Source organism: Tupaia chinensis, unplaced genomic scaffold (genome assembly GCF_000334495.1).
Source record: "Tupaia chinensis unplaced genomic scaffold, TupChi_1.0 Scaffold000623_1, whole genome shotgun sequence".
Taxonomy (NCBI): Eukaryota; Metazoa; Chordata; class Mammalia; order Scandentia; family Tupaiidae; genus Tupaia; species Tupaia belangeri.
The window spans coordinates 1,023,850-1,039,638 of NW_006160143.1; the positions used below are offsets into that span (position 1 = coordinate 1,023,850).

Sequence of the window (15,789 nt, forward strand, 5' to 3'; positions counted from 1 at the left end):
GCAAAAAAAAAAAACAAAAAAAAAACAAAAAAAACCCCCCCAAAAAAAAAAAAAAAAAAAAAAAGAAGGAATTCTTTGAATGTAAGCAGTGGTGTCTTTTTTCTTCTAATACATATAGGAGACACTGGAGAATCATTTATTTGAGCCCAATTTTATCACCCTTCATGATATTCATTCCCTTTCACCTTGTTCCTAACCATTTCTACTCACTTAAATTTCCTATTTGCCAAAGAGACTATATTGTTTTGTACCTTGGTGTATGTCCTATCATGGTTTATTGACTAGAAAAGTCCTCCCCTTTCCTGCACTGTAAACCATTCATGATTTTCAGTAACGCAGATCAAATTCTTTACATTAGCTATGACAATTTCCCTACCTTCCCTATCTAGCACTCTTATTTCAGAACTGATGGCTGTTTTCATTGACTTTTTATTTCCTGTTCATACATCTATTAAATGCACTTGCTGTTTACATTTCTGGCTCCCTAATACACTGTAATTTTCAAGTCAGGATTACTTTTATATATATTTGCATATGGTAAACATATAAAAAGTGTTAGTATTGAAATAAAAAACACAACTAAGGAATGAAGGAAGGAAATTAAGAAGGCAGATAAGGTAGAAAAAAAATAAAAGAAAGGGAGGGAGGGAGGAGGGACAGAGGTAGGCAGAGGTATAAAAAGAAAGAAAGAACAAAGTCAAAAGACATCAATGAATATATAACAAGTATTGAAAACTTTTGAACTAAATCTTTACAGACAACACAAAGATGCTACAATTTATGCCAGTAATGCTTATAGAACTTAGTATTTATTTTGCAATTGTTTCCTGGATCATAGGAAGTAAATATTAGTGATAAAGAGAATTCCTTTCCTCTGCTAAGAATTTGATCCTGTCATAAGTTTTTACCTGGCAGGCTTCTGCCTGATCCCTCAGGTCTTGCATAGTGTTTCCAAATGCATTGAGATCCACTAGGAAAGCCTCGTGCTTCTTTAGAAGAGCCTAGATTTGTTGAGAAGATTATCACCATGAATACAGAAAGGAATGAATATGAGAATATACAGTAGAAGTTCCCTAGGGTTACACTGAGCTGTTTGGAGGCCTGGTTAGGCCTCTTTTTAACCTTAAATGTATAAGACTCAAGAAAACAGATGTTAATTAATAAATTAAAATTTCAGTATATTTGCCAAAATCAAAATTAACTCAAATTTGCACAAGTGATTTAATCAACACATACGAGAGTTGAAAGTGGATGCTGTTGATCATGTTCCTTTGTAGAATAAATATTAGCATAACTTTACATGCCAACTTTATATTCCAATTATTTCTAGTGCCAAATGTTTGCAAAATACAATACTGGCTTCTCATAGAACAAAGAGCAAAACAAATAAATAAATATAAAAGTTAATTATAATCTTTAAATTCTTTTTGCTCCAATGTGTCTGTCTGATTTTATATCAATAAAGGAATTAAAGTGCCTATTTCTTAAAATAAGGAGCAGTTTATGAAATGCAAAGGTTCAGGATGAAATCGATGTAGGCATAGATCTCTAGTTACACCTTTTGAATTTAGACAATCTCTGAAGAATCTATGGGCCTCTGAGATTAGAAAAATGTGTAGCTTTTGGGTGGAGATGGAGGAAAAAGATGATCATTATGGAAACTCCAAATACTAACAGAACCTATAGCTGTCCTACAATCTAAGCACACCCTACATTAATAATTGCATAGCATTTGGTGAGTATTCATGGGACAATGTTCATCTCCACCCGCACTTTACCCCAGCTGCTTCTTCATCAGCCCCGTAGTTAGTGCTGTCTACAATAGGCTCTTTCTCTCTAATCCAAGCCTCTGCTTCATGCAGGTCAGCCAGGTACTGCTGGAACTGGACATTGGCCTCCAGGTCATTGTGCCTCCTAGCAGCTCGAGCGCGGAGAGACTTCATGTTATTGTTCAGACTCTCGACCCTAGAGGCTACATCTTCTGCAGCAAAGTGTCCTGTGGAGTAATTATAGAAAAAGTAAGCATTACTCTCATGTTTATGATACTCTAATTCTTTGGGTCACGTGGAAAAAAGAAAGGGAGGCAAGAAGATGGTGTATATTTAGTCTGTGTCATATTTTTTCTTATATTCCCTTAGAACTGCAATATTCTAAGTGAGTCGAAACAACAATTGGTATTAATAAGAGAGAGATGTGTCTGCATGGCAGTAAGTAAATGAGTTGATAAAGTCTCAGAAACATCAATCTGAGAACAGAATATCATGTGTGGATAATGCTTACGTTGCAAAAACATATTTTCTCTGGATGGAACAGAAAAATCCACAGATTTCCTTTTAAGTCCATAAGGGATTTATTATTCTAGGAATTGCTTTTCTACCTTAAACAACTTTAAAAATGGGGGAAATTGCAAGGTACAATGATTTTTCAGATATTGGATAGAAGTTTGTGACTCCTTGGGACCAGCAGTTGGTATAATGGCTACGTCACTGGACTCTCATGTAGTTGCTGGTGGTTTGAGTCCTGGATCCAGTTGCTTAAACTCATGCTGGGCATGAGTGCGTGTTTGTCCAAGATCCCGAGAAGAGAATGGAGGAGAAGGGATTGTGGTGTGGCCATACCTCCTGGGGGGTGATTTCTCACTTTCTGTCTCTGTCTTTCTGGCGAGCACACATGCCCTATAGCAAAAACCTCTCAAAAAAAAAGAAAAAAGAAAAGAAAAGAATTTTGTGACTCCTTCGGAAGGAAGAGAATGAGGTATGTCCTATAATTACCATAACTCATGCCTTTAGAAGTTTCGGGCAATGGTGCTGGAAGCTCCAACTCAGATAGAACCTAGTCATCACACTGAGTTAAACAGACAAAAATCAGAGCTGGGGAGAGACAGGACAACTAGAAGCTGTCAGGGAGAGTACTCAAGGTAAGGGTACTGCACAGAGATGGAAATTTGGGAATATTCAAAGGAGAGGTCCCCTTAAGAATTCCACTGATTTCTCATTTGCATATATATGCAAATAGGACATTCCTAGAGTGAGGAAAAAATGATGGAAACACAATGATGGTCAAACAATTCCTAGGACTCATGTAAGGCCAGAAGTAGTTAAAACTACTACCATCTAAAGCAGAGGACATTGAAACACATGAGGTAGAGTCTTTAAAAGATATCTTACTATTAACCTCTAAATTAGTCTCAGAATAAAGGCTACCCTGGAAGTATAACAAAGCAGATCCATGAAGCTCAAAAATTACTAAGCTGAAGAACAAAGAAAAGCACACAAAATTATATCATAATCAAATTGCGGAAAAACAGTGATGAAGAGAAAAATTGAAAAGAGAGAAAGAACCATCCAGGTAGCTCAGTAGTAAAGGCAGCTGGATCTCACATGGCAGATTGCACTGTGTGATTTTCATACTTGGTGGCTTGATAAACATGCTGGGCATGGGACCAGCATATAGCATAATGGTTTCCATTGCTGGATTCCCATGTAGTCAACCACAGTTCTGGTCCTGGATCCAGTGGCTTGAACTCACACCAGGTGCATGTGTGTGCACATGAGGAGAATGGAGAAGAAGGGATTGCCATCCCTCCGTGGGGGTGATTTCCTCACTTTTTGTCTCTGTCTCTCTAGTGAGCACATATACCTTAAAGCAAAGAATCTCTCACTAAAAAGAAAGAAAGAAAGAAAGAAAGAAAGAAAGAAAGAAAGAAAGAAAGAAAGAAAGAAAGAAAGAAAGAAAGAAAAACATGCTGGGCACATGTGTGTCCCTGCCCTAAATCCCAAGAGGAGAACGGAAAAGAAGGGACTGCAGCATGACCATGCCCCGTAATGCAGGGAGTCCTTCCTCACTTTCTGTCATTCTTGGTGAACACACACACCCTACAGAAAAATAAATAAATAAATGAGAAATAATGAAGGAAAAAGAGAAGAAAGAGAGAAAAAAGACACATGGTATACAGAGTAACAAAAATAGTAATGACGAAAGATGACTCCTTGGACACTACAGTCAGAACATACCACAACAGCATCTTTAAAGTACTGAAAGAAAGAAATTATCGACCATGAAAAGTAATTTCAGTTGAATGAACACCTAGAGAATTTAGGTTAACAGTCCTGTACTACGAAGCATATTACAGAAAGGTCTTTAAAGGAGTAGGAAAATGATACACATGAAAATACTGATCTACACAAGGGAATAAAGAACACTGAAAATGATATTTATATGGGTAAATATTTTTTCTTGTTTCTAAATTTCATTCAAAGCTAATTGACTATTAAAGCAAAAATTATAACAATGCATTGGAGGGTTTATCACATATCTTTTTTAAAAAAGAATTATTTATTTAACTTTATTTATTCATTCATTTAATTTGATCAGAGACAGAGAAAGAGAGAGAAAGTGAGAAAGCAAGCCACCAGGTCCAGGATTTGAACCATGGTTGCCCATGTGGGAATGTCCAGTGCCTTAACCACCACGCCACCTGCTGATCTCGGATTTATCATTTATCTAAAAGTAAGTGATACTAATAGCACAAAGGTAAAGTCAGACAAATAGAAGTATATGTTTAAGAATCTTCTTACATTATACATGAATGATATAAAATTATTTGAAGTTAGATTGTGATAAATTAAAGATCTATATTTTATATATTTATTTATTTTAGAGAGATTTTTTGCTATAGGGCAAGTGTGTTTGCCAGAGAGTTAGAGAAATAGGAAGCAAGAAATCACTCGCTGGAGGGATGGTCACATGGCAATCCCTTCTCCTCCAGTCTCCTTTTGTGATTTTTGGGAACACTCCCCCCCCCCCCAACACACACATCCAGTGTGAGTTTTAATTTAACAGGTCGGGGACTCAAACCACTGTTGACTACATGGGAACCCAGTGGTGTAACCATTATGACATCTGCTGGTCCCAAGATCTATATTTTAAGTCCTAAAATAGTTACTCTCAAACTTCTGTTCTCAGACACCTCAATAATTTTAAGAATTACTGACTATCCCCAAAAAGTAATGCTTTTATGGTTGTGTATATTGGTAGTGACCATATCAGAAACTAAAACAAATATCTTTGAAACAGAAGAATTCTTAAGTAAGGGTCAGAACATGGTATGGTGGTTAAGGCACTGGGTTCCCACATGGTCAAAAAGGGTTCGAGTCCCAAACCTAGCAATCTGAAAATGATGCTGGGCATCTGTGTGTGCACACCCAAAATCCTGAGAGAAGAATGGGAGAGAAGGAATTGCAGCATGGCCGTTCCTCCTGGAGGATAACTTCTCACTTTCCCTCTTTCTGTCTCTCTACTCTCTATCTCTTTCCAAGGAGTGAAGAACCTTATGGGGAGGGGGGGACTACAAAAATAAAAATGAAAAAATGTAGAAGTATATATTCCATTAGATATTAGAGCAATGACATCACCACACATCATGTAGGTTTTGGACAACTTCATTGTATGTTTATAAAAAAATGAATATGGAAAAGATAAATAATGTCTTAGTACTATTATAAAATATTTTAACTTCATGCCCTGAAAGTTTCTTAGAAACCCAAAAGAACAGTAAACCAGAAACATCATATTTCACACCAATGTAAGCAGTAAAGACTTCTGAATGTGGAAGACCAAGATTAGGAGAGGCACTGAAACTGTGTAAAGTGAGAAAATAAAAGACAAATCACTATTTACCATAAAGATAATAAGACACTGGGAATCAATAATGAGCTAGGACAAGTGAACCAGGTATCTTAACATATCCTTGAATTCCTAATACTGTAACGACTTCTCAGAGGTCTGGCATAGTGTATTTTGGCCACTGCAATCTGAATGATACATACCTTCCTCTACCATTTTGTTTCCCCTCTCTGTTATCACTTGGATCCGTGGCTCATGGCTGGCAATGTCTGCCAGGATGACTTGATGTCTGTTCAGAAGATTCTTTGATGCAATCAGGTCTTTGCCTACGAAAAAAGCAATTACAAAGTTTGAGATGATCTTGGCGTATAGAAGTAGGGTACCTCATATTTTGGAATTTTTAAACCTATAGCATCTCCCTTTCATGTTGTTCTAATCATTGAGTGAACTTTTTTTTTTTTTTTGAGAGGGTTTTGCTATAGGGCACGTGCGCTTGCCAGAAAGACAGAGACAGACAGAGAAATGGAAAGCGAGAAATCACCCCCAGGGGGAGATGGCCACGCGGTAATCCCTTCTGCTCTCGGGATCTTGGGCACGCATGCACACGTGCCCGGCGTGACTTTAAACCATTGGGTCCAGGACTCGATCTGCAGTTGGCTACATGGGAGTTCAGTGACATAGCCCTTATGCTAACTGCTGGTCCCGAGTGGACTTTCTTAAATTTATCCTACTTGGGGCCAGCAGGTGCCATGGTAGTTAAAGACATTGGACTTTCACATGGTTGACCATGGTTCAAGTCTTGGACCTGGTGGTTTGCTTTCTCTCTTCTCTTCTCTCTCTGATCAAACTGCAAAATAATAATGATAATACTAATGAATAAAAAGATAATAAAATAATTCTTTTTAATAAGTGTCCAATTTGAATTAACTTTACTTAGGTTTTGTTCTTTCCCTTCACTTCTTGTACCAAGAAAATGTAATTAGTTATGCTACAAAAGATAATGAAGGAATTATATTTTCTTTGAAGAGAGAGAGAAAAGCAAGTAACTCCTTAAAGCAATCAAATATGTCCCATGTCATGGAACCAATTTTCTTTCAGAATAGTGTATAAAAAGCAGGATCTGCCACTTGCTAATTTCTATAGACTTCAGAATGTTTTGAAATCTTCTGAAAGTAAATTTCCATGAAAAAGATACAGTATTGGAAGTTTTATTTGGAAATAATTTATGTAGTTTACAAAAAAAAAATTCCTTACTTGTTATGTAACATGGATATCACACAATCAACACTACTTGTGAATTTCTTTCACCTAAAACCCCTAATTCCTTCTGTCAGCTTCATCTTCCTGATCTCCTAACACGCTTTACCCCTCTTCTGTCTTTCTTTATATTTCACACTCAGAATACCTCTTTGATAAGCCTCATGCTTTTCTGTTGCAGAAAATTTTCTCAGACTAACCACTACCTTGTCTTCACCGTCTCGCCCCTAATAGATGCTCCTGATGAATACAAAGTCTTACTCTGTTTACGTTCACCTTTTCCTGTACCGTAATGTAAGTGCCCAAGTACTGCTACTGGTGAACTAATAGCTTCTGAAAGATAAAATGATATTTACTCTGTTATTTCATCCCTTTCATCCTTGTAAAAGACAAATAAAAACACTTGATACCTCTAACATTAACCATGAGTGCTCAGTCAAGGACCTTCAAAATAACTTTCAGAGCAAGCAGCAAAAAAACCCCCCAAAACCCAAAAAAACAACAAAAAAACCTGGCTCTTCTCAGAGGCCCTAAATTAATGGCATTATTCATGTCTGAGTGTAGGAAGTAAATTATTTTCATGTGATTTAGAAATATATAAACATTTATGGAAAACTGGACAGATTTTTGTGATTCTGAGAGAGAAAGAAGAACTGAGCAAACATTTCACCCCCTTGCTACTGTACCCCAGATCTCTCAATTCTCTCCTTATGGCTCAATCTGCTTAGGCTGTACTAACCGAGGTAAGTAGAAGCTGCTGAGGGTTCAGTTTCTTGGATCCAGGCCTCTTCATCCTCTGTGTCTCTGCAGATCTGCTGCAGACGAAGTAGGTCAATGAGTTTCTTTTTCCGAGTGGCCAGCGGCTCTTTTAGGCCTTCGAACTGCGTCACCAAGGCTTCCTTCCTTGCAGTTATGTCCTTAGAATCAGGATGGCCTGTCTCTTCAAAATAGGTAGCCAGTTCTGAAAGAGTGTCCACTTGATCCTGAAGGGGAGACATAGAGTGGTTATGAGGAAATCCTATTGTTTTGTTAAAAGAGATTGGAGTTTTGCTCAGTGATGGTGGGGGAGGGTGGAAGAATCAGTTTTCTTATGGATCTGTTAGGAGCTCTAATTAAATCAGTGCAATTGACTGGTTGGAGTTATGAAATCAAAGATTTATTAATCATCAAACTGACTTATTTATAGAAAAGTAGTTTTCATAGCACATTTCCAAAAAGACAAAATACTTACAGAATGCTCCAAGTAGATTAAACACTGTCAGACTTGAAGAGTTTCAATTATTTGGGAATGTTGATAATGTGGGAGCCCATTTCTAAGTTCCCCTCCCTTATTCTATCTCTCCTTTTAAATTGAGCTAAAATTGAAAACAAAATGGAAACTTCGGCGTAAGTTTGTGGTATAGGAGAAACAATACCTATATGAAGAAGTGTGGTGTTACAAATGTCAGAATCACAAAAGGAGAAACGTGAAGGTATTGTACTGGCCACTACTTAGTTATCCCCTCTGAGCTATATCTCAGAAAGGAGGGATGTTACTTCCCTATATAGTAAAATAGGTAGGAGAGATGAATTTCATCTGTGTTAGTGATGTTAACAGTAGCAGGCCTGGTGGAAACACAATACTCAGGATTAATTTTTTTCTATGCTTTTTCTTGGTTTGTTTTTGTTTTTGGTTGTTGTAGGAGTGGTGGTGGCAAATAAAGTTCTTCAAGAGATAGAGGAACATCAGGCATTAATGTCACTTATTCTATTTTGCCATCCAGTGCTCAAAGTGTAAAGGGTTTGCTATAGCTCTCCTCATTTGGCTCAAAACATTGACTATCAATAACTTCTTAAAACATGTACTTCTTGGGAACCAGCAGTTACTGTAATGGCTATGTCGCTGGACTCCCACGTAGTCGACCGCGGTTCGTGTCCCGGACCCGGTGGCTTAAAACTCATGCCGGGCGCGTTTGCGTGCATGCCCAAGATCCCGAGAGGAGAATGGAGGAGAAGGGATTGCAGCATGACCATCCCCCATGGGGGGTGATTTCTCGCTTTCTGTCTCTATGTCTCTCTCTGTCTGTCTGGCGAGCGCACGCACCCTACAGTGAAAATCTCTCCAAAAAAAAACATGTACTTCTTCATACAGACTAAAATCTCCATAAACAAAGTCTCTCACTAGCTAATGGTTCACTTTTCTTAGGATACTTTGGAAAATATCATAATGTAGTAGAGTGATTTTTCAAACATCACCATTATCATCATCATACTCGATCCACTGTACTCTTCAGAGATCTCTAATGTGACACAAAAATGCCAAAGGCTATGAGATAGGGGACCTGGTTTCTATTTTTGGATTCCGGGCTGTTGTCTTTTGATCTTGGGAAAACTCTTTCAATTCTATTTTGCCATCCAGTGCTCAAAGTGTAAAGGGTTTGCTATAGCTCTCCTCATTTGGCTCAAAACATTGACTATCAATAACTTCTTAAAACATGTACTTCTTGGGAACCAGCAGTTACTGTAATGGCTATGTCGCTGGACTCCCACGTAGTCGACCGCGGTTCGTGTCCCGGACCCGGTGGCTTAAAACTCATGCCGGGCGCGTTTGCGTGCATGCCCAAGATCCCGAGAGGAGAATGGAGGAGAAGGGATTGCAGCATGACCATCCCCCATGGGGGGTGATTTCTCGCTTTCTGTCTCTATGTCTCTCTCTGTCTGTCTGGCGAGCGCACGCACCCTACAGTGAAAATCTCTCCAAAAAAAAACATGTACTTCTTCATACAGACTAAAATCTCCATAAACAAAGTCTCTCACTAGCTAATGGTTCACTTTTCTTAGGATACTTTGGAAAATATCATAATGTAGTAGAGTGATTTTTCAAACATCACCATTATCATCATCATACTCGATCCACTGTACTCTTCAGAGATCTCTAATGTGACACAAAAATGCCAAAGGCTATGAGATAGGGGACCTGGTTTCTATTTTTGGATTCCGGGCTGTTGTCTTTTGATCTTGGGAAAACTCTTTCACCTATCTTTATCTTAGTTTATTCATCTATATAAAGAAGACTTTGAACTAGAGAATACTGAAGACCTTTTCCAACAATGGCACTCCATATCTAAAATTTCCATTGCTGGCATCATATCTTAGCCTGTCCTCTCACTAGAAGAACCAACTCCTGGTGATCTGCTGCTCTAACTTTCCCAAATAAGGTAAAATAATTCTGTGTGTGTATGTGTGTGTGTGTACATGTTACTCATTTTTTTCAAGATGTTCCTTTTTTTGGGTTACTTTTAAACAAAAAAGAAAACTTTACAACAACAAAGTAAACAGATCTTATCTTACCCTTCTTAGCAAATGTCTTCCAAATTCTCTTCCTCTATGTGCACTTTGGAATAATTTTTGAATAGCTTTCATACCTCTAGCTTTTAATGTACTTAATTAAAACTCTATCCAGTCATCCTCAATGATATATAAATGACTATTTTTTAAACAATTAATATTTATTTATTCATTCATTTATTTTAATTTGACCAGAGAGAGACACAAAGAGAGAGAAATGGTGAAAGGAAGCCGCCAGGTCTGGGACTTGAACCGTGGTTGGCCATGTGGGAGTGTCCAGCACTTTAACCACAACGCCACCTGCTGGTCCCCATAAATGACTATTTTTTAAATGTTTTCTGTATATCATTCTGTTTTTCTCATTTAACTAAGAGTGACCAAAGATGAAACATCATGAAAGGATATTTTAGCAAGACAAATTAGTAATCTTTTAGAGAACAGTAGAATAATTTTTAAATACAAGCTAAAAATCCTGGGATGAAAAACTGAATCAGCTGGAAGGGAATTATCCCTGAATTCTCCCCCAAACTCACAAACAGTATCCATGTTCTAGAAATTTATTGGATAAATTTATTTAAAATAACAATCTGGTGGGGTGTTGGAGAGAATAACCCTGAAACCAGGAGCCTACACCTCTGTATCATAGACTTAGCCCTATTATTTATTTATTTTTTTACAGTATAGGGAAGTCATTTTACATCTGTGAATTTCAAAATCCTTATTAAAAAAAAAGAGTAAAATTCAAGATTTTTTTTTTGAGAGGTTTTTCACTATAGGGTGCATGCACTTGCCAGACAGACAGAGAGAAACAGAGAGACAGAAAGCGAGAAATCACCTCCCAGGGGGATGGCCACACCACAATCCCTTCTCCTCCATTCTCCTCTTGGGATCTTGGGAACACACGCACACTCACCCGGCATGGGTTTTAAGCCACCGGGTCTGGGACGCAAACCGCAGTCAACTACATGGGAGTCCAGTGACATAGCCATTACGCTAACTGCTGGTTCCCAAATTCAAGATATTTTGAAACTTCAAATCACAGAATACCATGGCACAAAATATTATTCAAAACACTTATTTTATAGAAGAGAATATTAAGGCATGCCAAGGTGAAATGACCTACCAAAGAGCATGTAACCAGTAAGATAAGGCTGTATAGAAAATCTAGATTTCTGGGGACCAGCAGGTGGCATAAAGATTACGTTGCTGAACTCCCATGTAGGTGACCACGGTTCAAGTCCCAGACCTGGCAGCTTAAAACTCACTCTGGGTGTGTGTGTGTGCATGCCCAAAATCGTGAGAGGAGAATGGAAAAGGATTATGGTGTGATCATCCTCCTGGGGGGTGACTTTTAGCTCTCTGTATCTCTGCCTCTGTCTCTCCAGAGGGCACACATGCCCTACGGCAAAAATATCTCCAGAAAAAAAAAAAAAGAAAAAACTTAAAAAATCCAGATTTCTGAATTAAGATAGCAAATATTACATTTAGAAGAGTTTATAAAGTCTCACATCAGCCTTAGGATTCTGACAAAAGACACTGGGCATTCAGGAGAATGGCAGCATGGGAGGAGATACTGAGAAGGGACAGCTAATCAACAAATACTGTTGAATTTTTACCTCTGGTTCCTTGTTCACTTTTTATTTATATTTATTTATTTATTGTTTTACAAAATTTTGCAATAAGGCCCATGTACTCCCCAGAGAGATAAAGAGAGACAAAATTGAGAAATAACCCCCCCATGGAGACAGCTGCACCCACAATCCTTCTCCTCTATTTTCCTGTTGGGGTTTTGGGCATGTATGCACACATGCCTGGTGTGAGTTCCAAGTTCCTGAGTTTGGGACTCAAACCATGGTTGGGCACGTGAGAGTCCAGCACCTTAACTACCATGCCACCTGATGGCCACTAAGTGAGAAAGCAAGCTGCCAGGTCCAGGACTTGAATTCTGTTCAACTACATGGGAATCTAGCACCTTAACCACCATGACACCTGCTCGCCCCCATATTCTTTTAATAATCATAATTACTTATTATGGGTATCCTCATTGTATGTATTTCAATGAGCCACAACCAAAGAACAACAGACCTGACGAGTAGCCACAGCCGACTCCAGGAGGCCATGTTTCTTGAGAAGGTTCCGTACATCTGCCAGGCCTTTCCCATAATCCTGGGAGGTAACCTGCCACTCCACCTCTTCCAGCCAGCGCTTCAGGTCTTCAGCATTATTTTCAAATTGCAGCTGCTGGTTGGCTTCATGAAGCTGAGTTCCTGAGAGAAGATACTAGGTAACATAACTGCTCTCTCTACATGACGACATACCTTCCTTGTACTTAAGGAACAATATAGTATTATGATATTCTGAAGGAAAACAATGATAACTGACTCACATGTGATTATAGAAAACCCTTGAACAATGTGGAAGTTTGCAGCACTGAACTCCCTTGCAGTCGTAACTTTGGACTCCATCAAAACTTAGCTAATAGCCTACTGTAGACTCTCTTGCAAGCACATGCGCCCTATAGCAAAAAAAAAAAAATCCCTTTCTCTCTCTCTCTCTCCATATATATATATATATGTGTATGTATATATATATGGTGGTATCTGTTTTTGAATATAGTAACTGTTTTCAGCAACAAAGACAAATAATTCATTTTATCTCCTGGCATATTAAGGTTCTTCTGTGTCATATTTTAACCATGAGGGGGATTTTCTTGTCATTTGTTACCATTGAAGCTTCTTCAAAGGGATTCAAACTGGGACACTGCACTTTCTGAGAGAAGTATAATTTGTGGGGTTCGTTCAGTTTGGAATTTGAAGTTTCTTTTTACGAATGCCTTTAACAGAATGCCTTTAACACCTTTGTTTTTCTCCCACTTAGTGCTTGCCCTTCACCACAACCTTCAATTTTCTCTTCCAGAGAATATCTTAATTATCCACTGTGCTCAGCCAAAGCCTTTATTCTATAAACTTGTAGCAAGTATTTGCTTCATTTCTGCAAAGAGAGTACTGTGTCTCCTGATGATTGGGAGTAACGGTAATACCTTATTATTATAGTCATGTTGTATTTATTTTTCCTAAACCTAAAATCAGAAAGAAATTCAGAGTCATCAGTTTGCTCTCTCTCTTCTACAACCAGGGCAGACTTGTGTCTGTAGATGATGTTCATCAGAAAGTCGACACTGACAGAGAAAACTCATCTGTGTTAATTCCTGACAACTGATAAATCTCCCAAGTAAGTAGTGCAGTAAAATATAAGCATACACTTTTCAGGCAGACGTGGGAATTTTCTGAGGGCTTTTAGACAATTGAAAAAACAACATGTTATCAAGATCTATAAGAATAAAATGTAGAAACATCGTCTGTGACACCAACAATATCTTTCATGTCTACATTAATAAGCTGGGTCATAATATCTTGTTTAGTTTACAGAAACAAAATATTTAAAGCCTAATTTAAGTGCAGTAGATTTAGATATATAGCTAATGCTGAAGTCATGGCTGATTGATATTTATTGACAAGAACAGAAAAAAGCAGGACAAAAGTGAAGGAAAAAAAAGTAATTTTAGCTAAAGAAAGCCCTATATACATGAGGATAATGAAAAATTGTGTTAATACATGGTGTCATCAGTTTAGGCTCAATTTTGATAACTTCTTGACCAATAGAAGAAAGACATAGGGATGCAAATGGGCAGCTTCCCATCTCGTGAAGGTAAATGTGTGGTGGGAAAAATGAGGGACTGGTTTCAGAAATTAGGATTTAGCTCTTCACCCAGAACTCTGCTTCTCACCTCTCTGTGCCGTGGCTTCCAGCAGCTCCTTCCAGAGGCCGGCTACTTCACTCACACGACTGGCCACACTGTCAGCAGCATAGTGACCACTCTCGATCATCTCCTGGCCGGTTTTCTCCAGGTTGTTAAGCAAGATCGCATTATCTGCCAATTCCTTTTCAAAGACTTGCTGCTTTTGAACTCTACTCTTTAAGTTCTGTGTATCCTGAGACGAGATTGAAAAATAAAAGGAAATATATTCTGAAGCATGAGGGACAGAGATGTTGAGGAGTGAGGGATTAGTTCTCACTTTAAATCTAATTGTGCTAAGAAGAAGATACAGAGAACTGTCCACCAATGCTTGGGAGACAGGTTCCCCCTCCATCCATGTGGTGGACATGACTAACAGAACCAGCTTTTATTTCTACCAAGCATGATCTGACTTAAAGATCATTTTGAATATAAGACCTATGTAGACATTAACAATCAATCAGGCCTGTCATGAAAGATAAAAATGATATTCCTTTCTTCTCTAGCTCATAAATCCACCATCCATTTGCCTCATGTAGAAGAGATCTGTTTATTCTAAAAACAATTAAACCATAACTCTTCTAGAGAATACAAACATATACTACCTTCTAGAGGATACAAACATACGCTATTTTATCTGTATTTTACAAAGAATGAAAAGTACACATAACATATTCATAGCTCTAACAAGATAAAGGAACACAAAGATGCAAAGTATACATTTAAGAATAAAAAAGTAAACACCAGAAAAGTAAACACTTTCAGTAGATACTGGCCTAGAAACCAAGAGGCTATCATCTTAGATCTGCTAATGTGAAAGTTTGTGAGTATACTTGTGTGTGCAGAATAGTTTATAGTATATAGTGTTTGTGAGTATAAAAATGTGTTTTGTACAACCCCAAGGAAGAAAAATCTATGACTCAGAGAGAATTTAGGAATTTCTAGTCATGCAGACTACAATAGTACAGGGCAAAAATTCAAGCCCAGGTTCACCTTCTCCTTAGCTCATGCTTTTAACCTTTATATGAGATCACCTTATAAACCATTAGATAATGTTGGGCAATTCACTATCTAATTCAGATACCGGCTTCTCATTGATAATGTTAGGAGTTATTGCCGTCCAGCTACAAAACTGTGTAAGTCTATGTTCTAACAAATTCCTAGGCTAGTTTTACATACTCAGTAGCCTAAAGTTTAATATATCATTGAGACTAGACACGATATTGTACTTTCCTACAGTAAGAGGGCATAATGGGACAAAAAAGTGGCTAAAGGGACAAAGTAAACTAAATAAGGAACATTCCTTCCATTTCCTCATTTTCTTAGGGACTCCTAGAAGTTATACCAAGGAAAGAGGTGAAAGACAACAGGGCATAAAAAGTACAATCTAGATTCTTGGTTTCTAACTAGACATATAGCTTAGGAGAACCATTGTCCTTCTCTGAGTACTTGTTTCCTTATCTTTAAAATGAGGACCACCAGGTGAACACCAAGGTCCATTCAGTTGTGTACATCCAGGACCTGAGAACTCTGCCTACCGCGTAGTCTTCATCATCTGCCAACTTTTTCTTCTTGTTGATCCAGTTCTTGAGGTCATCAGAGTCTTGGTACAGTTGTTGCAGAAGCCATGAATCCTTTAGCAATCTGCGTCGAGTGCCAGCCCTGTCACGTAGGGCATCTCTCCGGGCCAACAGCTGCAAAACCCACGAGCAAATTCATGGTTAACAAAACAAACATAGACACCTGAGATTCAATGCCCACCCTGGTCACCATATCCCCGCCTC

The 15,789-nt window shown here is 38.2% G+C and overlaps 1 protein-coding gene across 1 annotated transcript in view; it reads right to left on the reverse strand.

Annotated features, from left to right (window-relative positions):
• SPTA1 (spectrin alpha, erythrocytic 1) overlaps positions 1 to 15,789 on the reverse strand; it is a 94,094-nt gene that overhangs the window by 60,756 nt on the left and 17,549 nt on the right. Inside the window, exons 14-20 of the mRNA XM_006159071.3 lie at positions 15,544 to 15,699; positions 13,997 to 14,201; positions 12,295 to 12,476; positions 7,622 to 7,865; positions 5,829 to 5,951; positions 1,779 to 1,996; positions 909 to 1,001 (exon numbers count right to left, since the gene is read on the reverse strand). Of these exons, the coding sequence (XP_006159133.1) occupies positions 909 to 1,001; positions 1,779 to 1,996; positions 5,829 to 5,951; positions 7,622 to 7,865; positions 12,295 to 12,476; positions 13,997 to 14,201; positions 15,544 to 15,699 (1,221 nt within the window). The remainder of the gene's footprint in view (positions 1 to 908; positions 1,002 to 1,778; positions 1,997 to 5,828; positions 5,952 to 7,621; positions 7,866 to 12,294; positions 12,477 to 13,996; positions 14,202 to 15,543; positions 15,700 to 15,789) is intronic.